Source organism: Orcinus orca, chromosome 2 (assembly GCF_937001465.1).
Source record: "Orcinus orca chromosome 2, mOrcOrc1.1, whole genome shotgun sequence".
Taxonomy (NCBI): domain Eukaryota; kingdom Metazoa; phylum Chordata; class Mammalia; order Artiodactyla; family Delphinidae; genus Orcinus; species Orcinus orca.
In genome coordinates, this window is record NC_064560.1 from 124,857,930 (window position 1) to 124,882,563 (window position 24,634).

At 45.6% G+C, this 24,634-nt stretch overlaps 2 protein-coding genes and 1 long non-coding RNA gene across 5 annotated transcripts in view; 1 reads left to right on the top strand and 2 right to left on the bottom strand.

Annotated features, from left to right (window-relative positions):
• The window catches only part of LOC125963408 (uncharacterized), a 500,580-nt gene that overhangs the window by 294,819 nt on the left and 181,127 nt on the right, over positions 1 to 24,634 (top strand). The window lies entirely within an intron of this gene.
• On the bottom strand, positions 586 to 8,610 carry LPCAT4 (lysophosphatidylcholine acyltransferase 4). Its single transcript, XM_004274053.3, has 14 exons — positions 7,855 to 8,610; positions 6,463 to 6,605; positions 5,906 to 6,126; positions 5,421 to 5,533; positions 5,238 to 5,298; positions 4,893 to 4,951; positions 4,660 to 4,694; positions 4,074 to 4,128; positions 3,863 to 3,945; positions 3,472 to 3,597; positions 3,008 to 3,140; positions 1,763 to 1,861; positions 1,240 to 1,426; positions 586 to 965 (listed from the first exon to the last, which is right to left on the bottom strand). Exons 1-14 carry the CDS (start codon positions 7,966 to 7,968, stop codon positions 811 to 813), a joined length of 1,584 nt encoding a protein of 527 aa, XP_004274101.1. The 5' UTR covers positions 7,969 to 8,610; the 3' UTR covers positions 586 to 810.
• Positions 15,079 to 24,634, bottom strand: part of TTC5 (tetratricopeptide repeat domain 5) — a 36,919-nt gene continuing 27,363 nt past the window's right edge. For all 3 annotated transcript variants that reach the window (XM_004274054.3, XM_033435870.2, XM_033435871.2), the window contains one exon: positions 15,079 to 15,756. The gene's annotated coding sequence lies outside the window, so the exon portion shown is untranslated. The remainder of the gene's footprint in view (positions 15,757 to 24,634) is intronic.

The window sequence follows — 24,634 nt, forward strand, 5'->3', positions numbered from 1 at the left end:
CTTCTCTGGATATCCTACCAGTATCTGTTTCTCTTTAAAAGTCCATAGATGGAAAAGCCCTTCTTTTTAACCTGTCAGATTTCTGGGATAGGTATCTATTTTCTAAATCTAACTAATTTCCATAATTGTGCCTAGACACAGCACCTTCTTTAGGGGGGGGCCTTTTCTTCTTCCTTGAAAAGCAGCTGGACAGAAGGGACTTATATGTCCCCAATTCATCCTGTGGCAGAAACCCCCTGGGCTGCAGGCAGGACGGTTAGTTCCAAACACAGGTCTCTGTCCCTACTATGGCGGGTGGAAACCAATCTCAGTAGGATTATTAAACATGAAATGGTAATTAGCTATTTTTTAACCTCTAATGAGGACAGAACAAGAGGGAATAAGCTGAAAAGAGGTTTGTGAGGAGGCCTGTTAGAGGGTATGACAACAGGAGGGAGGATATGAGATCTGCATGCTCCGTCTGGAAGTGACGAGGACTCATCGGCTGTGGCCAAGAGGACTGACCTTGAGAACCTTTGGGATCTTCCCATGGGCGGTCTGCAATCATGAGTCCCTTTCCTTCCCAGCTAATGATACCGCCAATGTGACTGAGCTTCGTTTTTTTTTTTTAAATAGATATAGATATATATTTATATATAAAATAGTTTCTTACAAAATAAGACCAAACGAACAAAAAATGAAAACCAACTTAAAAAAACCAACAACGATAACAAAAAGTCAAGCAGGACAGAGACGGGCTTGAGGGCCAGGGTTGGCCTCTGGCGCTGCCCTGAGTCTGTGGGCGGGTGAGAGCTGGGGAGGTCGAGGTGCTCAGTCGCCCTTCTGCTTGGGGGCCTGCACGGCCCCGTTGGCCAGAGCAGGGACGCTGTCTGGGGAGGAGGCGTTTGGTGTCTGCGAGGGGCGCAGGTAGGTGCCGAAGAGCTTCCCGTGGAGCGGGTGGTGAACGGAGAAGTCCTGGAACTCACCTGCATGGCAAGAGCGAGACGGGAAAGTAAAGACCTGAAGAGGAGAGGAAGTGGTCCCCAACCCTCTTCTCAGAACTGGTATGTCCTGTTCCTCGCATCTCAGCCTCACTGTCTCAAATCCAAGTTGACATCCTCTGCCTCCCCAGCTGGTTCCTCCCAGCCTTGCCCCTCGGACGTCCTGTTCCCACAGGCTGGCTGCCGGTCCTGTTCCCTCCCAGCCCAGTGCCGGGGGCGCTCCGAGTGCCCGCGAGGGGCCTGGGAGGCCATGACTCACAGAGGGAGAGGCCCTGGCGGGCTCCTGCCTGGCACAGCTCGGCGTGCAAGGTCCTGGCGGCAGGGTGGGGCGAGCCCAGCAGCAGGTGCAGGATGGTGCTGAAGCCGTCTTTGTACAGCAGGCGGCCGGGCCCCTCGGCTTGCTTCTCTTTCTCCTCGGCTTGCTTCTCTTTCTCCTCGGCAAAGAGCTGGGAGGGAAAGGGACGCAAGTCAAGCTCTCTCCTCGTGCCGTCGCCCCGCATGTCTGTCTGACAGGCTCCTCCTCTTCCAAGAGTGTGGAGCCCAGGCCTCCTGCCCCCCACCTCCCACCCCGGGCCCTTTCGAAATATAATTGTCACGGCTGCTGCCTTCTTCCCGTTGCCAGCGAGGCCTCGGCAGAGACGCTGGGGCTCTGCGGTTCAGACAGCGTGGCCCTGGGACACCGAGCGCCTACCGTCCGGAGGCACCTGAGACTGTACACCGCACAGGCCTCCAGGCAGGGTGAGCACAGCCTCCACGTGCCTCCCATCCCAACGTCCTGATACCTCAAAGGCCAGGCGAGTCAGCTCCTCCAGGCTCCTGCCCCCATCCAGAGCCGCCAACGCAAGGGCCACGTCTCGGAAGTCCACCAAACCCCTGGCATCCTGGAGGGTGGAAGATAAACCAGGGCGATGCAGGGACCAACCCCGTGTGCCCCTTCCTGCTCTGGATCTCAGCTCCTCCCTCTTCTCGTCAGGCCTGGGGGGACCCCTGCCTGTGTCCACTTCCCTCAGAACCGTGAGCCCTAAACTCTCCGGGATCTCGGACAGTCCTCTCGGGGCATGGGTTTGCCTGGTGACAAAGCTCTCCTATAAAGGGATCTCCTAGGAACGATGGAATCCCTCAGGTATGCTGAAGTTACCATCAAGTTTCTGATATACTATCAGGGCATTCTGGACCCCAAGCTGGAAAAACTGGTTCTCTTCTGACTTGGCCTATGTGGGAGAACGGGTCCAACAAACTAACAGGGGGCCACTGGCATAATTCCTTACCAAAAAACTCCCTGAGGATACCTGCTGTGTCAGATCTATGTGGGACTGGGGCACCTGGGTTTTGGTTCTGTTCTTCTACAGGCTATGATGGGAAGCTCCTTTCAGGGACTGTCTGCCCCAGTCCAAGGACTCAGCACACCTGGATCACTCTCTGTTCTCTGAGAGGATGTTGAGAACCATGGTCTGCATCTTAGGTCAAAAAGAAGTCCTTGGGACCACAGGGAGTTGTTCATAAACATTATGAACCTTCTAGGGTTATTATAATTGGACAAGACAACCTGGTTAAATCCCAGGAAATATACAGCTCACCAAGATTCTTGAGAAGGTTCAGGAATCCCCCAGAGAAGCTCTGGGATATGTTTTAAAAATCTGCCCAAGTATTACACATACTTCTGGGTCTCAAACCCTTAACTGTCTAACCTGTCCAATGTTGTCTCCTCTGTATGTCACCTTCCCACCTAACCCTCCCCCAGTGCCCCACAAGGTCATATGATCCCCATCTCTGCCGATCTCCAAAATGCCTCAGAAATTTATGGACCTCATTGACCATCATTTCTCAATTGTTCTTCTCCACAATGAGTAAAACATTGCTGTTCAATGCACTGGACACTCTCTATATAAAAAATGACTCTCCCAGCAGACCTCAGAAGATGTCCATCGAACAACAGCTGTTAGAGCGTCCAGCCCAGACTCCATATTGGCCATCCACACGGCCCCTCGGATACTGTACTTAAATCTCGAGCATCCCAGCCCCTTTACCTGCTGGAAGTAGCTAAAGGCACCAGCCACCATCTGGGGGTCAGAGAGCTGTAGCTGCCTGGCAAACTCTTCCTGGCTGATCATTCGACTCCGGCCTGGCTCTGCCTCAGTGTCCACACAGCCAGGGGACAGCCTACAAGGGAATTGTCGAAGGTGCAGAGCTGACTCAGTTTCCTTCTGGACGCATCACCCAGCAGGATCCTGGCCTCAGTGCGGGTACGTGTGGTGTTTTTCTAAGATGTACTCTGACTCATAGTCCCCGGAGAGCCAATCCTACTTTTGTCACTGGGGTTATTACGTATCTTTCTTTTTTCCTCCTTCCTTTTACCCCATTATCTTTTAAAAAATTCCTCTGTCTTCCCACTTTTTCTTTTTTTCTTTTTCAAGACTCTTCTTCCTCCTACCCGTTCTCTTTTTTCTTCTTTTTTTCTCTTGCCCACACCCTCATCTTCAAGGTCACTTACCCAGCCTTCCGAAGCACCCTTCCCAGTTCCCAGAGCTGCGGCTCCAAGGCCACCTTCAGCCGGCCCACCACAATCACCGGCAAGCTCCCTACAAACTCACACTCGGTGGCTGGAATGCCCAGGGCCCTACAGGATGAAGAGGGATGGAAAGCAGGGGAAATGAGGCAGAATACTCGCCTGTGGGTTCATTACTGATTCTGGCCTGCCGACTACGGAGAGATCAGGCCCCCTTCACTCTCCCCTCCCCCACCTCAGCTGTCCAATAGCCCTTCCCCCTGCCCTAGCCATTCCCCTCCCCACATGTGTGCCTCAAAACCCCAGCCCTCCTTCCCCTCCTGTGATCCCTCTGCCCTGTATATCTGTTCTAGGAAATACCCTGTGGGACACTTACTGTGCCATAACCCTCTGGACGTTGTTGGCATAGAGGGTGGGGTCCCTGCTTTCCTCCGGGCTGGGGCGGTACACAGGGAGGAACTGAAACACACACACACAGACCTCTCATCAGGACCTCAAACCTAGGGGCGACCACTTCCACCCTCTTTCCGCAAAGCTTCCGGGCTCAGCAGATGCCCACTCTCCCACCCAACCCACGGGGGTCATACCTCCACATCCACGATGCTGTAGGGCTGAGAGGCTGTGAGCCAGAGGACTTTGAGTCTAAGAGAAAAGAGACCTCAGAGGCTCAGCAATCTCTAACCATGGGCTCCCCGCACCCCAAGGATGGAGTGGCAAAGTGCTGTCCACCGATGTAAGAATAAACCACTAGCCATACAGTCAGCTGGATGAGTATACAGCCAGGAGGCAGAGGGGCCAGAAAGGCGGCAGGATAAGAGAGAGAATGCTGCAGGTCTAGGCCAGGGGAAGACGTGCAGGCGAGGGTTTTCAGTAACCGGCAGAGGAAAAGAGGCAAGCCGGGTGGTGCGGACCACCGAGCGAGAAAAGCTAGGAAAGTAAGTCAGAAGTCTCTATGATTACAGCAGGAATGATTAGGTGGGACAGCTTAAAGGCACTTCCAGATTATAGCAGGAGATGGGAACAAAACAGAGGGACAGGGGCATCCCCTTCGCTAGAGTTCTCTCAGTCCCAGGACGAAGAAGGGCTATTCACCTTGTCTGGAGGGCGGAAGATGCACCAGGAATTCTGTGGGACCCCACTTCCCACCCTCACCCCAAGAACACCACTACTCACACTCCAGGGCCCCTCCATGCCCAGCTGGTGGTATCCTATGTGGTAAGCAGAGGTGAGGGGAGAAAGGCATTATTTTTCTTCCCCGGAACTGGCCAATCCTTTTGGAGCAGAGGCCCTGACCCTGACCCTGACCCACCCCACATGCACATCCCATGGTGGCACTAGGGGTTTTCACTGATTCCCATTCAGGGTGGACTTGTGCTCCCCCTCCCCCCTCTCGAACTAAGACTCACCAGACTGTTGGGGTAGCGGATGAGGACAGGCTGCACAGGCACCCCCGCGATGAAGGCTCCTAGATCCCGTTTCCACCCCCACCCCCCAGGCAGAGGTTAGAGAATGGAGGTAGCTAGAGGGCATGAAGTATAGGCATCTGGATCAGCTCTACAATGAGATCTGGGCTTGCTCCATTTCATTTATAATTTTCTCTGACTCACGGAGACTCTTCAGTGTCAGCTAGGAGGCTCCCCGTCTTCCTCCCACCCCCCCACCCCTCCACTTCTTGGGTTATTCCAGAGTCCCTCTCCAAATCCTGGGCTCCTTTTTCCTACAGCCCTACCATCCACTGCTGTTTTGTTCACCTGGTTTGAATTTAAGCAAAGCCTTCTTGTTGGAACAGGTGCCCTCAGGAAAGAATAGTACCTGGGTAAAAAAAAAAAAAAATCAAGAGACCAGAATGTGGTGGGTGGAAGGGGACGAGAGGAAAAAGAAGCCTCTTCAGGAGGACATAAAAGGCGAGGAGGTTTAAAGACCCTTTTACCCACCTGGGGCCACTTGCCTCCTGAGGTAGCCCGCCTTCGGACCTCCTCCACCACCCTGCGCCGAGAAGCTGGGTCATGCCTGGACACTAGGATGGCTTGGTTGAAGCGAAGAAGGGCTGGGGTCCGGAGAGGATACAAGGAGTCACTTGGTTCTCCCCCAGGGGTAGTAACACCTGCAGCCTTCCCTTCCTCAACGGTAGGAGATGCTTCCCGGTTATCTCTTTGCCCTGGGGACCCTCCTTTCCTGGTGTGTTATCCCTTTTAGGGAACTGACCAGAGCTCCCTGCTCTCTTCTAAGCACAGAGCTCAGAGTCGAAGAGGTTGCTTTTCACAAATGGTGTTAATTTGCATTTCATTTGCCAGCATCAGGCAATATCCCTTCTAACTTCTCCCTCCCCCCTTGGGGCCAGTTCTCTCCAGAGTCTCTGATTCCTGTCTCTTTCGCCCAGAGTGGTCATCTCCCCTCTTGACTCCTCTTAATCTCTCACCTCCAATGACAGGAACAGAAAGGTTCTCAGCTCGAGACACAACCTTGGGCAGGTCACAGGGCAGCAGAACAATGGGGTCAAAGAACGTAGAGTGAGGGGCAGCAACCAGGACGGGAGCTTGAAGGCGGGAGGCCCGCTGGCCCCGAACTCGAATCCGGAGGAAACCGAGCAGGAAAAAGAGTAGGCGGCTGAGTCCCAGCACCCCGTTGTGGCACACGGTCCTGCAAGGCAAGGCTGGGCATCAGCGGAGACCGTGATCCTGACCTTCACTCACCCCCCAGGCTCAGACACCCAGGAAAGCAGGTGTCCTTCTTTTGCCCTCTATTACCTGGCAAAGGGGCTAAAGTCTCTGGTTACTTTGGGACATATCAGGGTGCAAAATTTAGAGTTGAGGTCCTGGGTACCAGGGACTGGGCCTGGCTGACTCATCTCACCTACCCAGGCTGGGCAGGAGAGCTTCGGAACCCTCCCTCCTCCTCTCCTTCAAGAGGGAGCAGAATGGATAGCAAGGAAGAGGAATGAGAAGCTGGGTCTCCGGGGGCTGGTTCCTCACTTACTTTCTCCATCCTGTAATCGGCTCCTGAAGCTGCTCCTCAGTAAGACCAGCTACTTGCAGCCAGGCAAAGGGCCAGAGGAGAAAGAGGACGATAAAGGCCAGAAGCACTCGGATGGGGGCCAGCAGTGCCCCCAGGAGGCAGAACTGCAGAGGGTGGGAGAGGAGGCCACTTCAGGGTTGAGATGCTCCCTCCAGGCTTCCCCTCTCCCACAAGAATGGACCCAGGAGCAGAGGACCATCACCCCTGTATACCAGGAGACGAGTTGTGTGGGAACAGGAGATGGGACTGGAACCCAAGGTGGGATGAAGGCACCAATGAGGGAAAGAGGATAAAAGATGAATGGGATAAAGGGCCTCACTTTCCCGTCTTTCAGCTGGTGCCCATCACACCAACAAAACTGAAAGACTGTTAAGAGGATTCAAGGATAACTAGTGTGAAAGCGCCCAGCACTGTGCTTGATGTAGGGTAGGCTAGAGATAGTCCCTCCTCCCACCACCACCTTCCATAAATAGCTCCTACGTCTAACAGAAACCAGGTGCACAGTCCTGTCCACTTCGGGTCTGGGAGGCAGAGGGTTGGGAAACACAGAGAGGTCTACTTTTCAGACCCAGGCCATTCTCTAGTTCTGCCCAGGAGCACTTCCCCAGTACTGGGGGAAAGGCGAGAAAAGAGATCGGCCCTACTCCACAGGGTAGGGGTTGCCAGGAGCCAGGGTGACTCCATGGGCTGCCCTGGGGAGAGTGCAGGTAAACAAACCGAGCCCCAGGAGCCGGCCTCAGGGGAGGTGAAGGCAACAGAAACCTCGGACACTCCCTTCTCATACCACTCCCCAGCCTCCCCAGGCCGGCGCAGCCCTCCACTTCCTGTAGCCAACCCCCCTCTCCACCTCCCTCCCCCCACCCCAGCGGGAGGTGCTGCAGTGCATGGGGGGTGGGGTGGGTAGTGGAAAGGAGGGGTTGCTGGAAGAGCACGGGGGTTCAGGCTCTGGGCCCAGAAACCTCTTCCAAGTCAGAGCCTCCTAGAAGCACTCAGCACGCCCCTGCCCGCCCCCCCCCCATCCGTGGCCTCTACCTCCATCCTAGCCCATCGGCCTCCGCAGGATGTAATCCGCAGTCTCCAGCGTCCTCCACCTCCCCTACCCGTGGGTCCCCTGCAATCCTCCATCCTCACCTAGTCAGTTCTCACACACCTTCAGCTTGTCTGTCGCCCAAGCCCGCGTCCTCCCCAGGACTCCTCGACCACCCCCTGCCGCCCCCACGTGCGCACCCCCTGACTCCCGCCCCGCTAGCCTCTCACCGACCCCTTTTCGGATCCCCATCTGTATCAAGGCTCCAAAAGGCCTCCTTTTTCTATCCCCACGAGTCCTCCCGACGCCCCCCGCCCATACCTTACCTTAACCCTCTGGAGGCGGGAGAGGTGTAACTCATGCACGAAGGGGTTGGGGGGCGCCGGGGGTCCGGGGGTGGGATAGAGGGGGGCCCAGTCCCCCGGACTTCCCTGGCTCATAGCGGCGGGAGAACGTGGGAGGGAGGGCACCCCAGCCCGACCCCGGGCCCCTCTTTGCAGAGCAGCAGCTGCAGCTGCAGCAGCGGCGGCGGCGGCGATCTAGCCCCGGCCCCGCCTGGTGCGGGGCGCCGAGGGGCGGGGAGCAGGCTGCGCGGTCGGGCCCGCGTTGTCAAGGAGCCGGCCGAGGGGCGGGGCTTCCAGCGTCCCGGCGCCCCTGCTCCTCCGCGCTCGCCACAGCGTCCGCAGCCCCTCGGGCCATTGTTACGAGGCGGCCGGATGCTGGAGCGGGGCGCCTGCCTGCGGGCTGACCCCGGGCCTGCCCCTCCGGGCGTCCCTCTCGGAAAACGCGGCCCGCGCCTCCCCGCAGGCCTCCGGCTCGGAGCGAGTTTGGGGCGGCGAGGAGCGAGTGGAGCTGAGAACGCCCTCAGACTCTGCCCGGGCGTCGAGGTCACCCTGTCAAGCACAAATCGGGGTGGGGCCCTCGGGCGGATGAGAATGGAAGGGCGGGCACGCAGTGCGCGGAGGCCGGCAGCTCGCGGCCGAGGCGGGGCCCACCACCTCTCGGAGGCCGACCACCTTTCCTTCCTGGTTGGGTCGACGCCATCGCGCGTGGACTTGAGGCGCTCGCGTCCTCTGGCGGCCGTATTGTGCCTAACAGCTCTCGGCATCCGCGTCCTGCCTGAGCTAGGCAGGGCTGCCTGTTTTGGTGTGAGGACTCCATCAAGGAGTGAGGTACCGGCAACCATCAAGACGCTGGTCATACATTTACCAGGGCTCAACCAGGCCTGGACGGGCAGTGCGAACCTGAAAATCTGGGATGACCCCGGACGCAGCCCTCTTTTTCCTCCTAGTCTCTTTTTTCTGTCTTTCTGTTTCTTTCTCTCCCTCGCTCCAGTGTGTAAGAGGACAAAGTGATACCCCTCATCCCAAAATTCCAAACTGTCCTAGACAGCACATAAACTGGTGAGACCCTGGTCGTCAGGCCATGGTGAGATCAGGGAACTGGCTAGGCTTTGAGATCCACAGCCAGTAACACAATCAGAAATAGTGACAAAAAGGAGATAAGAGCCTCGTTGCTTGTGGAAAGAAGCTGCCTTCAGTTCACCTTGTTTTACTTCTCTCTTCTGCATCCCTGTCAGTCACCATTTCCTGAGGGTAATGGGAACAATGGCAGATCAATGGGCTATTGGGTCATTGGGTACCATTAATCTTTTATTGGAAGGGGGACCAGGCAAAAGTCAGAAGTCACTTTACTTCTATCTAGACCCCCTTCCCTCCTTCCCTGCTCCATAATTTACCCACTTATATTCCTGCCTATATCCCTAAGAGAGCAGCCAGCATTCCCAGAGAAATAAAAGGATATCCTAGTCAGATTTATTTCTTAAAGTTTTTAGAGAAGATTCCATGGCTCTTTAATTTTAAAATTTAATTTATTTTTCCAGCTTTTTTTGAGATATTATTGATATATATGTAAATTTAAGGTGTACAATGTGATTATTATTATTATTATTATTTTTGTGGTACGCCGGCCTCTCACTGTTGTGGCTTCTCCCGTTGCGGAGCACAGGCTCCGGACGCACAGGCTCAGCGGCCATGGCTCACGGACCGAGCCGTTCCGCGGCACGTAGGATCTTCCCGGACCGGGGCACGAACCCATGTCCCCTGCATCGGCAGGCGGACTCTCAACCACTGCACCACCAGGGAAGCCCCAGCCTTGGTATTATATTTGCGCTAATCCTTCCTGGAGATAATGGTATGAATTTGAGTTGCTAGAGTGAGATTGGTTCAGAATAAAGTAAACAGTCTTGAATTTGGCACCACAAAATAGTTCATGGGACTGTTGTCCAGTAACTCCTTTGCTTGGGGCATATACCCACCCATTCTTTCCCATGTCCCCTCTGTCTAATGTTAGCTGCCCCCACAGCCACTCCCTTCTACCATTTCTTCATCCTGAGCTTTCCAGTTTTCTGGTGACAGCCAAAAAGTTCTGTTTCCTGCCTTCTGCTTTTTCACTAAGAAATACCATTTAAATTTTGATGAACTATCTAAGAATTAGCAGTGATTTATGGGAGAGAACTAGGTTAGGGGCTGTGTGAGGTGGTGGTGGAATGTGTAAAGAGGCAAAGCAAAGCATGTATTCAAGTATTATCATCTCCATTAGGCCTAGCACAGTGTCTGGCAGAAAGTAAGTGCTTCATAATTATTATTGTTGGCTAAATGCATAGTAATATTTATTGCTTTTTTATGCCAGAGTTCACAAAATTCTCTTGTTGGCTCACAATCAGAAGACATAAAATAGAATATAAACAGGATCAAATAATTAGCAGAGTAGGAATGGAGATGACAGGGTAGGAGGACATGGAACTCACCTCCCCCCACAAACACATAGAAAATCCATCTGTATGTGGAACAATTCTTACTGAAAACTAACTGGGAACTAGCGGAAAGCTTGCTTGCTTCCAAAGCAGGGTGGGGGAATTCCCTGGTGGCCCAGTGGTTAAGACTCCTTGCTTTCACTGCTGAGGGTCTGGGTTCAATCACTGGTTGGGGAACTAAGATCCCACAAGCCATGCAGTGTGGCAAATAAATAAAGAAATAAAATAAAACAAAGCAGGTGGAAAGGACAGATTGAGACCATGTGGCTGGCTGACTGGTTCCCTGGCGACTGCCCTGGCATGTACCCCAGCCTGAGCCAACTAAACACTCCAGCATCATTTGCCTTGCATTGCAGCTCCACACTGGAATGAGGGCTTCCATAACCAAGGAAAAATCTTGGCCATGAGATGCTGTGGTGGTTCAAACCCTAAGCAGAGTCTGAACAGGGAGGCGCCAACAATTGCTGGTGACCACAGGCAGCACATCAGAGCCAGACCACATCTCTGATGGTGGCTAGACCGCCATACCCCATGGCCCACTCTTACCAAATACCCACACTGCCCTCTCTTGCTCTAACACTGCTCCTCCCTGAGGCTGAGGGTGCTGGTGTTGGGAGGGGGAAGAGCATACACTTAAAGAGATCAGAGCCAGCTAGGACCAGACCCTCATGGTTTCAAATCCAGAAACTTGGGACCTGACTCCACCCCAATAGGGCAGTGACAGCCACAAAGCAGAGGGGAAGAACCACGTCACACCTGGCTCAGGCCCTAGCCCTCCCATGTCCAGCCCCACCTCCTACCAAGGTGAGAGCTGCCAGCACACCCTGAGGAAAGATGTGACGTCAAATCCAGCTCTCCCACCAAAGCCACTGGGCACAAACAGACTGTAGAGTGTTGCTCCTATATAAGGACCCACTTCAAGGCCAACATAGTTAACTGTTGCATCTAATTTCATAGAGTCAGAGAAAGATAAGCAAAATGAGAAGACAGGAATTTGTCTCAACTGAAAGAGCAAGAGAAAACCCCTGAAAAAAACAACTAATGAAACAAGTAAATAATTTGCTAAATAAAGAACTCAAAACATTAGTAATAAGAATGCTAACTGAATTAGGGAATAGATAAACACAGTAAGAATTTTTTTTAATTAATTAATTTATTTATTTATTTTTGCCTGTGTTGGGTCTTCGTTTCTGTGCGAGCGCTTTCTCTAGTTGCGGCAAGCGGGGGCCACTCTTCATGGCGGTGCGCGGGCCTCTCACTATCGTGGCCTCTCTTGTTGCGGAGCACAGGCTCCAGACGCACAGTCTCAGTAGTTGTGGCTCACGGGCCTAGTTGCTCCGCGGCATGTGGGATCTTCCCAGACCAGGGCTCGAACCTGTGTCCCCTGCATTGGCAGGCAGATTCTCAACCACTGCACCACCAGGGAAGCCCCCTGTCTTTTTTTTTTTTTTTTTTTTTTTTTGCCTCTCCAAGAACTATATTTTGGTTTCACTGATAACTGCACTAAATTACTTGTTTTTATTTGAAGAACTTCTGTTTTAAAAGTAGAACTACACTGAAATATCATCTCTCATATATTTTATTGGTAAGAATTCAAAATTTCACAACATACTCTCTTGACCAGACTAGAGGCACTCTCATATACTGCAACTGAGAATGCAAAATGCAACAACTATTATAGAAGTGCAGTTAGCAGTGTCTGTAAAATTATACACACCATTGACCCTTGTACTTAGCCATTTTACTTAGAAGCATAGGGGGAAAAAACACAGTTAGACATATATTGATAAGAGTTGAAGCTGGGTAGTAAATGCGTGGAGGGGAGCATGTGGACATTTTCTTATCTTTTGTACATTTCTTCAGTGTTCAATTACTAAAAAGTTCAAAAATGACTTCTGCTTTTAACTGTATTTATACCTTCTTTGTATTGTACAGCTTATTTTGTTGTCCTATCACAAGCTTCTTGAGTCGAAGTCCCCGTTGATTTGAAATCATTTCATGACAATATATTACTACATTCCTTTGTCAGATGGTCATTGAATACTAATTATTTTCCAGTTCCTAAACTAGAAGTTAGAAATACATGATACTATAGTTCCTGACTTCACAGGATATACATATGTTCTAAGGCAGAAAGCAGATACCTTAACAAGTAACTAAAGTAAAATTGTACCTCTTTTACCACAGAGGAAGTAGAGAGTGGTATGAATACATTATGGAAGGTTTTAATCTTATATAAAAAAATGTATGCAAGGTTTCAGCTGATACATAAAGGATGAGCCAGAGTTAGCCAGGTTAGCTGATAGATAGAGACATTTTTAATCAGAAAAAAAAAGCGCACCAGTGTCTTAAAGAGGTAAAATTTGGTGAAGGTGTGAATTGAACTAAATGAAATGTAATATGGCTTAAACCTGGAGTATGTGGGATTTATCTAGACAAGAAATATTACATAGTTTTGGAATTTCTCCTAAGAAAAGTAAAAAGCTATTGGGAAGAAAGCACTGCATCATTAAGGGAGTAGCATGATAAGACAGACATGGGACATATAGAAATCAAATCACAAACTTGTCAAGGTACCATATCAATCGTTGCAGTAAATGCAAGTTAATTGAACACTCCAAACAAAGTGAAGAGATGATCAGAGTAGAAAAATAGAAGATCCTATTTTATGCTGTCAGTTTTATGCCGTCAACATACTTTAGATTCCACATCTTCTCAGCCATCAGTCTTGCTGACATGCAGCAACTTCAGATTCAGCACCAGCTTTGAAAGCAACAACCTACCTTCCATAGTATTCTTCACTAATTCTCATTATTGTGTAAAGTCTAATCTTTATAATTAATCCCTCATTCCATGTCACTCCTAGTAGTTCAGCTACCCTTACCAAATCCAAACTGTTACATATGCTATGTTCAAGAACAAAATTGTCCAAAAACCCTCCTTCTTCTAGTATCCTCATTGGTTTTAAGCTAGATTCACAGAGAAAGCCAGAGAAAATTTCTTTAGTTTCTGCCCTTTTAATTTTTATCCTTTACTTCTTTATAATTTTTATCCTTTTATTCTTTTATTCTTCTTCAGTTGTTTTTCCCTAATTTCTTTTGTAGAACACTAAGCTTACAATTTTTTCTTTATTTTAACATGGTATTTATGACTAAAAAATGTTCTTTGGAAGTTTGGTATGTACTTTATTTGTATTACTCAGTTCTAAATGTTTTTGTCATTGTCATTATGTTTTTTTTAACTCATGATTTATTTACAAAGCTCTTTTTCTTATTTCCAAAGACACAGGGTTCTTTTTTTTTGGAAGGGGAAGAGGGTTGGGTAAGGGAGGACTATTTATCATTTCATATTTTTATTGCATTGTAATTAGATAATGCATTGTATAATAATAGAGTTTCTGGTATTTATTGAGACTCTAAGGCCTGTATGTTAATCATGTTTTTGTAAATGTTACATGAATTCCCGGAAAGAGCACACACTATTTAATTTTGGGGTGTTGGTGTTCCTTAGATGAATCTTTGCAAATCTTTTTCTACAACAGTTGTTGGAGGACTGGTTGATTTGTAAGTTATTGAGAAAATGTGTTTAAACAGCAGCTTAGGCTAAGAGAATCTGCATAGTCACTGGAAATTAAGAAAAAGGTGAAAAGTAGGCATTTTTATTAATGCTTACATTACCATTGTTGCTTTGTTGTTGTTGGCAGGTGATTTTAGAAAAGATGGAGGCATGGCTGTGTGAATTGGAAGTGCTGACTAATACATTCAAAGGAAGAAGGTAACATTTTTCCTCTTAAAGCAGGCATTTTTAGAGTGCAATCAGGTTAGAACATTAATCTGAATCAATGTTTGAAAGTTTAATTCATTGTGAAACATTTTTATTGCAGGTGAACTAGGAAATGAACTGTCAGTCCAAGTGGCAAAACCTGTGATGTGAGCAGATTGCCTTATCTAATTAGCCAGAAATAGCTATCCCCCTAGACCACAGATAAAGGAGTGGTGATCTGGTTCAGGGAAAATCCTGAGTAAATGTTTCTGTGTAAATGTTTCTTTCCCCTTTCTTTTTGGGTATGTGTGCCTTACTAATGAGATTTAGGTAAAACAGGCACAAAGAAAGGCCAGTCTCAATCTGCCTTACTTGAGAGCTAGTTCATAATATATTCACATATTTCCTTTCTTTTCTTTTAGAGTAAGGAAAAGCCATGTAATCTCTTTGCACAGTAATTATTTTAGTTGCTTCAGTGCAGACTTATTTTTCTCCATTTATGAAAGCCTATGTGAAATGAGAGATGATGAGATGCAAGGGAGAAGTAATTTTGGCAGCCTGACCCATATTCCAGTGTCTATGCACTAGCTTCGCGGTTGTTGAGGGTATGAGGCAGTGGCAGTTTCATCGAGGCTTTTCCACCTTAAAATCTTGCTGCTGGGGTCTATTCTGGAACCCAGAAACTCCAGTAGTAGCCCCCAAGTCCTACGTCTCTAGCTCTTCCAATGATTTTGTAAGCATCTAATGCACTGTGCTAAGTCTGCTTAATAAACTCAGTGGTGTCTGTTTTCTTCGTTGAAGGCCAATCAATATAATTATATGCTGACAAGATGAAAAAGTTAGTAGAGATAGTTACATAATAATGTAAAAACAAATTCCTAATTTAAGTGTGCTTTCCAGCACTAGTATTTTCAGTCTAAGATACACTTTCTCCTTTCAACTTCCTTTTGGTGGTGGTAGATGAGTAAAAGGCGAAAGTTAGACTTTTATTGATGGCTTCAGAATCTTAGCAGAATTATAAGGCAAAAAACAAAGTTAGGCAAATCAAGAATAGGCTAGCGATTAGTAGCCACAAAAAGGCTATGAGGGAAGGGAAAAAACCTGGAACCTCTAGACCTAAACATTTTCTTTAATAACAAAGTAACTTTTAAAGAGATAGTAAATGTAAATTTGTATACATCTTCTCCCTGCATTGGCAGTGTAAATTACCAGAGTAAAATATAAAAATACAAACATGATATTTTAGTAAATGCAAGATGTTGGGATGCATGTATGTGTGTATGTATATATGTATGTATTTAACAAAAAAAATTAGAAAGAAAAAGATAAAATGTCAATTAAGTTATACCAGCAATCATACAGGCAGACTACATCAACCCATGATCCATGTCACAGTTCCAAACTTATTCGGATGTTGGTCCTTCTAACTCCAGCATAAGTTGTGCATATTTACCTCACAGTATAACTAATAGCATTAAACATAATTCACAACAAAAAGGTACACTGATCTTTACAAAATTAATCATCATAACAGGAGCATATAAGAAAGACTGTCAAATTGCTCAGTGGATTTTATTGGCATCTGAGAGTACATTCAAGAAGTTCCCATGAATTAGGTTTCCACGGCTGCTTTTTCCTCCTCGTTTTCAACCTGGATACATGCATCCAAAAATCACCATGCAAAACAGTAATAGGGAAGACACAGGGAGAGAAGAGGGTTCTTTCAGCTCTCTCGTCAATTCTGCTTTAACTATTTTGTTTAAAAGCTCATTTGAAAAGCAAGCTTTCATTGGTCATTGTTTAAGTTTGGAAACATGTCTATAAAGAGTCTGATCATGTTCAAAAGATAGCATCTACCAAGAACTTCTTCCATTTGGCAACAGAGTCCAGTGATCACATTTTCCCAGGCCCTTATCAATATACAAAAATCTTCACATAAAACAGTTCATATACAAAATTGTACTTATCTAAGTTACTATTCACTAATTTATGCCTTTATCTATATCTTCACCTTAATAATACGTAGGATCAAACATCATCATTCTTATTCTGATCAAAATTGTGGTGATAATCCTTCTAAAATCAATTATTTAATACTTACTCATTGTAAAGAAGCAATCACATAATAATTAAACAAAATTTGGAATTTCTCTTGATTCACAAAAATTATGAGCAGTGAGGAAAACAAGTTTCTAGAGGCTTGAATTAGTATAAGAACCAATGTAGGATTGGGAGGATGGCGGAAGATTAAGACGCGGAGATCACCTTCCTCCCACACCAGAAATACATCTACACGTGGAACAACTCCTACAGAACACCTACTGAACGCTGGCAGAAGACCTCAGACCTCCCAAAAGGCAAGAAAGTCCCCACGTACTTGGGTAGGGCAAAAGAAAAAAGAATAAACAGAGACAAAAGAATAGGGACGGCACCTGCACCAGTGGGAGGGAGCTGTGAAGGAGGAAAAGTTTCCACACACTAGGGAGCCCCTTCGCGGGCGGAGACTGCGGGTGGTGGAGGGGGAAGGCTTCGGAGCCGCGGAGGAGAGCACAGCAACAGGGGTGCGGAAGGCAAAGCGGAGAGATTCCCGTACAGAGGATCGGTGCTGACCAGCACTTACCAGCCCAAAAGGCTTGTCTGCTCATCTGCCGGGGCGGGCGGGGCTGGGAGCTGAGGCTCGGGCTTCGGTCAAGCGCAGGGAGAGGACTGGGGTTGGCGGCGTGAACACAGCCTGCAGGGGGTTAATGCCCCGGCTACCCGGGAGGGAGTCCGGGGAAAAGTCTGGACCTGCCGAAGAGGCAAGAGACTTTTTCTTCCCTCTTTGTTTCCTGGTGCGCGAGGAGAGGGGATAAAGAGCGCTGCTTAAAGGAGCTCCAGAGACGGGCGCGAGCCGCGGCTAACAGCGTAGACCCCAGAGACGGGCAGGAGACGCTAAGGCAGCTGCTGCCGCCACCGAGAAGCCTGTGCGCGAGCACAGGTCACTATCCACAGCCCCCATCCAGGGAGCCTGTGCAGCCCGCCACTGCCAGGGTCACGGCATCCAGGGTCAACTCCTCCGGGAGAACGCACGGCGCGCCTCAGGCTGCTGCAACGTCAGGCCAGCCTCTGCCGCCGTAGGCTCGCCCTGCACTCCGTACCCCTCCCTCCCCGCGGCCTGAGTGAGTCAGAGCCCCGGAATCAGCGGCTCCTTTAACCCCGTCCTGTTTGAGCGAAGAACAGACGCCCTCCGGTGACCTACACGCAGAGGTGGGGCCAAATGCAAAGCTGAGCCCCTGGGAGCTGTGAGAACAAAGAAGAGGAAGGGAAATCTCTCCCAGCAGCCTCAGGAGCAGCGGATTAAATCTCCACAATCAACTTGATGTACCCTGCATCTGTGGAATACATGAATAGACAAGGAATCATCCCAAATTGAGGAGGTGGACTTTGAGAGCAAGATTTATTATTTTTTCCCCTTTTCCTCTTTTTGTGAGTGTGTATGTATATGCTTCTGTATGAGATTTTGTCTGTATAGCTTTGCTTTCACCATTTGTCCTAGGGTTCTATCCGTCCGTCTTTCTTTCTTTCTTTCTACTTTTTCTCCCTTTTATTCTGAGCCGTGTGGATGAAAGGCTCTTGGTGCTACAGCCAGGAGTCAGTGCTGTGCCTCTGAGGTGGGAGAGCCAACTTCAGGACACTGGTCCACAAGAGACCTCCCAGCTCCACATAATATCAAATGGCGAAAATCTCCCAGAGATCTCCATCTCAACACCAACACCAACACCAGCTTCACTCAACGACCAGCAAGCTACAGTGCTGGACACCCTATGCCAAACAACTAGCAAGACAGGAACACAACCCCACCCATTAGCAGAGAGGCTGCCTAAAATCATAATAAGTCCACAGACACCCCAAAACACACCACCAGACGTGGACCTGCCCACCAGAAAGACAAGATCCAGCCTCATCCATCGGAACACAGGCACTAGTCCCCTCCACCAGGAAGCCTACACGACCCACTGAACCAACTTTAGCCACTGGGCACAGACACCAAAGACAACGGGAACTACGAACCTGCAGCCTGCAAAAAGGAGACCCCAAACACAGTAAGATAAGCAAAATGAGAAGAAAGAAAAACACACAGCAGATGAAGGAGCAAGATAAAAACCCACCACACCTAACAAATGAAGAGGAAATAGGCAGTTTACCTGAAAACGAATTCAGAATAATGATAGTAAAGATGATCCAAAATCTTGGAAATAGAATAGACAAAATGCAAGAAACATTTAACAAGGACCTAGAAGAACTAAAGATGAAACAAACAACGATGAACAACACAATAAATGAAATTAAAAATACTCTAGATGGGATCAACAGCAGAATAACTGAGGCAGAAGAACAGATAAGTGACCTGGAAGATAAAATAGTGGCAATAACTACTGCAGAGCAGAATAAAGAAAAAAGAATGAAAAGAACTGAGGACAGTCTCAGAGACCTCTGGGACAACATTAAATGCACCAACATTCGAATTATAGGGGTTCCAGAAGAAGAGAAAAAGAAAGGGACTGAGAAAATATTTGAAGAGATTATAGTTGAAAACTTCCCTAATATGGGAAAGGAAATAGTTAATCAAGTCCAGGAAGCACAGAGAGTCCCATACAGGATAAATCCAAGGAGAAACACGCCATGACACATATTAATCAAACTGTCAAAAATTAAATACAAAGAAAACATATTAAAAGCAGCAAGGGAAAAACAACAAATAACACATAAGGGAATCCCCATAAGGTTAACAGCTGATCTTTCAGCAGAAACTCTGCAAGCCAGAAGGGACTGGCAGGACATATTTAAAGTGTTGAAGGAGAAAAACCTACAACCAAGATTACTCTACCCAGCAAGGATCTCATTCACATTTGATGGAGAAATTAAAACCTTTACAGACAAGCAAAAGCTGAGAGAGTTCAGCATCACCAAACCAGCTTTACAACAAATGCTAAAGGATCGTCTCTAGGCAAGAAACACAAGAGAAGGAAAAGACCTACAATAACAAACCCAAAACAATTAAGGAAATGGGAATAGGAACATACATATCGATAATTACCTTAAATGTAAATGGATTAAATGCTCCCCCCAAAAGACACAGACTGGCTGAATGGATACAAAAACAAGACCCATATATATGCTGTCTACAAGAGACCCACTTCAGACCTAGAGACACATACAGACTGAAAGTGACGGGATGGAAAAAGATATTCCATGCAAATGGAAACCAAAAGAAAGCTGGAGTAGCAAATCTCATATCAGACAAAATAGATTTTAAAATAAAGACTGTTAGAAGAGACAAAGAAGGACACTACATAATGATCAAGCGATCGATCCAAGAAGAAGATACAACAATTGTAAATATTTATGCACCCAACATAGGAGCACCTCAATACATAAGGCAAATACTAACAGCCATAAAAGGGGAAATCGACAGTAACACATTCATAGTAGGGGACTTTAACACCCCACTTTCACCAATGGACAGATCATCCAAAATGAAAATAAATAAGGAAACACAAGCTTTAAATGATACATTAAACAAGATGGACTTAATTGATATTTATAGGACATTCCATCCAAAAACAACAGAAAACACATTTTTCTCAAGTGCTCATGGAACATTCTCCAGGATAGATCATATCTTGGTTCACAAATCAAGCCTTGGTAAATTTAAGAAAATTGAAATTGTATCAAGTATCTTTTCCAACCACAACGCTATGAGACTACATATCAATTACAGGAAAAGATCTGTAAAAAATACAAACACATGAGGGCTAAACAATACACTATTTAATAACAAAGTGATCACTGAAGAAATCAAAGAGGAAATCAAAAAATACCTAGAAACAAATGACAATGGAGACACAACAACCCAAAACCTATGGGATGCAGCAAAAGCAGTTCTAAGAGGGAAGTTTATAGCAATACAATGCTACCTTAAGAAACAGGAAACATCTCGAATAAACAACCTAAACTTGCACCTAAAGCAATTAGAGAAAAAGAACAAAAAACCCCAAAGTTAGCAGAAGGAAATAAATCATAAAGATCAGATCAGAAATAAATGAAAAAAAAATGAAGGAAACGATAGCAAAGATCAATAAAACTAAAAGCTGGTTCTTTGAGAAGATAAACAAAATTGATAAACCATTAGGCAGACTCATCAAGAAAACGAGGGAGAAGATTCAAATCAATAGAATTAGAAATGAAAAGGAGAAGTACCAACTGACACTGCAGAAATACAAAAGATCATGAGAGATTACTACAAGCAACTCTATGCCAATAAAATGGACAACCTGGAAGAAATGGACAAATTCTTAGAAATGCACAACCTGCCAAGACTGAATCAGGAAGAAATAGAACATATGAACAGACCAATCACAAGCACTGAAATTGAAACTGTGATTAAAAATCTTCCAACAAAGAAAAGCCCAGGACCAGATGGCTTCGCAGGCGAATTCTATCAAACATTTAGAGAAGAGCTAACACCTGTCCTCCTCAAACTCTTCCAAAATATAGCAGAGGGAGGAACACTCCCAAACTCATTCTACGAGACCACCATCACCCTAATACTGAAACCAGACAAGGATGTCACAAAGAAAGAAAACTACAGGCCAATATCACTGATGAACATAGATGCAAAAATACTCAACAAAATACTAGAAAACAGAATCCAACTGCACATTAAAAGGATCATACACCATGATCAAGTGGGGTTTACCACAGGAATGCAAGGATTCTTCAATATACACAAATCAATCAACATGATACACCATATTAACAAATTGAAGGAGAAAACCCATATGGTCATCTCAATAGATGCAGAGAAAGCTTTTGACAAAATTCAACACCGATTTATGATAAAAAACCCTCCATAAAGTAGGCATAGAGGGAACTTTCCTCAACATAATAAAGGCCATATATGACAAACCCACAGCCAACATCGTCCTCAGTGGTGAAAAACTGAAAGCATTTCCACTAAGATCAGGAACAAGACAAGGCTGCTCACTCTCACCACTCTTATTCAACATAGTTCTGGAAGTTTTAGCCACAGCAATCAGAGAAGAAAAGGAAATAAAAGGAATCCAAATCGGAAAAGAAGAATAAAGCTGTCACTGTTTGCAAATGACATTATACTATACATAGACAATCCTAAAGATGCTATCAGAAAACTACTAGAGCTAATCAATGAATTTGGTAAAGTAGCAGGATACAAAGTTAATGCACAGAAATATCTGGCATTTCTATATACTAATGATGAAAAAATCTGAAAGTGAAATCAAGAAAACACTCCCATTTACCACTGCAACAAAAAGAATAAAATATCTAGGAATAAACCTACCTAAGGAGACAAAAGACCTATATGTAGAAAATTATAAGACACTGATGAAAGAAATTAAAGATGATACAAATAGATGGAGAGATATACCATGTTCTTGGATTGGAAGAATCAACATTGTGAAAATGACTCTACTACCCAAAGCAATCTACAGATTCAATGCAGTCCCTATCAAATTACCAATGGCATTTTTTACAGAAGTAGAACAAAAAATCTTAAAATTTGTATGGGGACATAAAAGACCCCAAAGAGCAAAAGTAGTCTTGTGGGGAAAAAAACGGAGCTGAAGGAATCAGACTCCCTAACTTCAGATTATACTACAAAGCTACAGTAATCAAGACAATATGGTACTGGCACAAAAACAGAAATATAGATCAATGGAACAGGATAGAAAGCCCAGAGATAAACCCATGCAACTATGGTCCACTAATCTATGACACGGGAGGCAAGGATATATAATGGAGAAAAGGCAGTCTCTTCAATAAGTGGTGCTGGGCAAACTGGATAGCTACATGTAAAAGAATGAAAGTAGAGGGGCTTCCCTGGTGGCGCAGTGGTTGAGAGTCCGCCTGCCGATGCAGGGGACACGGGTTCGTGGCCCGGTCCGGGAAGATCCCATGTGCCCTGGAGCAGCTGGGCCCATGAGCCATGGCCACTGGGCCCGCGCGTCCGGAGCCTGTGCTCCGCGGTGGGAGAGGCCACAGCAGTGAGAGGCCCGTGTACCGCAAAAAAAAAAAAAAAAAAAGAAAGTAGAACAGCCCCTAACACCATACACAAAAATAAACTCAAAATGGATTAGAGACCTAAATGTAAGACCAGACACTATAAAACTCTTAGAGGAAAACATAGGAAGAACACTCTTTTACATAAATCAGAGCAAGATCTTTTTTGATCCACCTCCTAGAGTAATGGAAATAAAAACAAAAATAAACAAATGGGACCTAATGAAACTTAAAAGCTTTTGCAAAGCAAAGGAACCTACAAACAAGACGAAAAGACAACCCTCAGCATGGGAGAAAATATTTGCAAAAGAATCAATGGACTAAGGATTAATCTCCAAAATATATAAACAGCTCAATATTAAAAAAACAAACAACCCAATCAAAAAATGGGCAGAAGACCTAAATAGACATTTCTCCAAAGAGGACATACAGATGGCTGAGAAGCACATGAAAAGCTGCTCAACATCACTAATTATCAGAGAAATGCAAATCAAAACTACAATGAGGTATCACCTCACACCAGTTAGAATGCGCATCATCAGAAAATCTACAAACAACAAATACTGGAGAGGGTGTGGAGAAAAGGGACCCCTCTTGCACTGTTGGTGGGAATGTAAATTGATACAGCCACTATGGAGAACAGTATGGAGATTCCTTAAAAAACTAAACATAGAATTACCATACGATCCAAAAATCCCACTATTGGGCCTATACCCAGAGAAAACCATAATTCAAAAAGACACATGTACCCCAATGTTCATTGCTGCACTATTTACAATAGCCAGGTCATGGAAGGAACCTAAATGCCCTTTGACAGATGAATGGACAAAGAAGATGTGGTACATATATACAATGGAATATTACTCAGCCATAAAAAGGAACGAAATTGGGTCACTTGTTGAGACGTGGATGGATCTAGAGACTGTCATACAGAGTGAAGTAAGTCAGAAAGAGAAAAACAAATATCATATATTAACGCATATATGTGGAACCTAGGAAAATTGTACAGATGAACCGGTTTGCAGGGCAGAAATTGAGACACAGATGTAGAGAACAAACGTATGGACAACAAGGGGGGAAAGTCGCGGGCGGGGGGTGATGAATTGGGAGATTGGGATTGACCTGTATACACTGATGTGTATAAAATGGATGACTAATAAGAATCTGCTCTATAGAAAAATAAATAAAATAAAATTCAAATAAATGTTAAAAAAGACCATACAACACTGAATACAAGTGAGAGTATATTGGTTCATTAAATGAGAAAAAATAAATATGAAATCAAATGACCTTCCCCATCTTCCTTTCAAAAAAAATAAATAAAAACTAATATTGTAAAGTTCCATATTTTAAAGTTACATACACAGAAACAAACTCAAAGTTTTCATTTTAAACTTGGAAAATATATTATTTAGAAATGTTACGGAAATTCAATATTTGCTATATTTTAAGTTGTTATAATTTTAATCATATTACATATTTTTCTTAGAACATAAAGAAAATAATAAATTTTTCCCAAAATCTATAGAGATGCCTCCAAATTCCTTCATGTTTATTCTACTGTCAGACAAACATCATTTTCTTATGTATCATTTTCTAAGCATTGCCTTAAGGGACAGCAAATCTGTTCAGCCAATAATTCTCCATAATACCTTGTGGAAATTTACTTACTCTAATTTAGTTCCTCCTCCCAGAATTGTTCAAGAAGATGAATATATTTATAGCTTTGAAATTTTATGAACTCTAGAAGGTTGGTTCTACATCAATACAACCTGTCAATATTATGCTGATTCTTTTCTCTCCTCAGCTCTTTAAACACACTGTTCCCAGGCAATCTTCTCTATCCTTGATAACAGTACTTACTATAACCACTAACTCAATGTCTTCCTCAGTTTAATAATATTTTTCTCATATTTCTTATAATAACGTATGCCCTCATTTTAAGGTTTGACTTTGGCTTCTTATTTCTTCCTAGAGACTTGGAGGATAACTAATGTTAAAATAAACTATCACACTGGTTATGTCCTTGTGTCTGAGCAACTAGACATCTAACAGAAGTTCTTTACTTGGATTAATGGATTAACACAGTTTTATCCTCAATTATACATTTTTCTTTAAAACAGGCAAGTATAAACATTAAGTATATGAAAAACTACATTTAAAAATTAAATCTAAACACCTAAGAAGAATAGGCACTCTACACACTAACCTTAACTATTACAATTTTAGCCCTTCCTGCATTATCTCTTCCTGGGTTTAAATAAGAACACATAATTCCTTTCACTTTCTTACTTTGACAAAAGAACCCCACAAAACAGCCTGGTATAGTGTCAAAAGCAGTAAACTTCGTGTCAGTAGACCCAGATTAAGCCCAGATTTACCATTCATTAGCTGTATGACCCTATTCATCTTAAAACTCTCATATTGCTATATCCAATACTAGAGTAGGT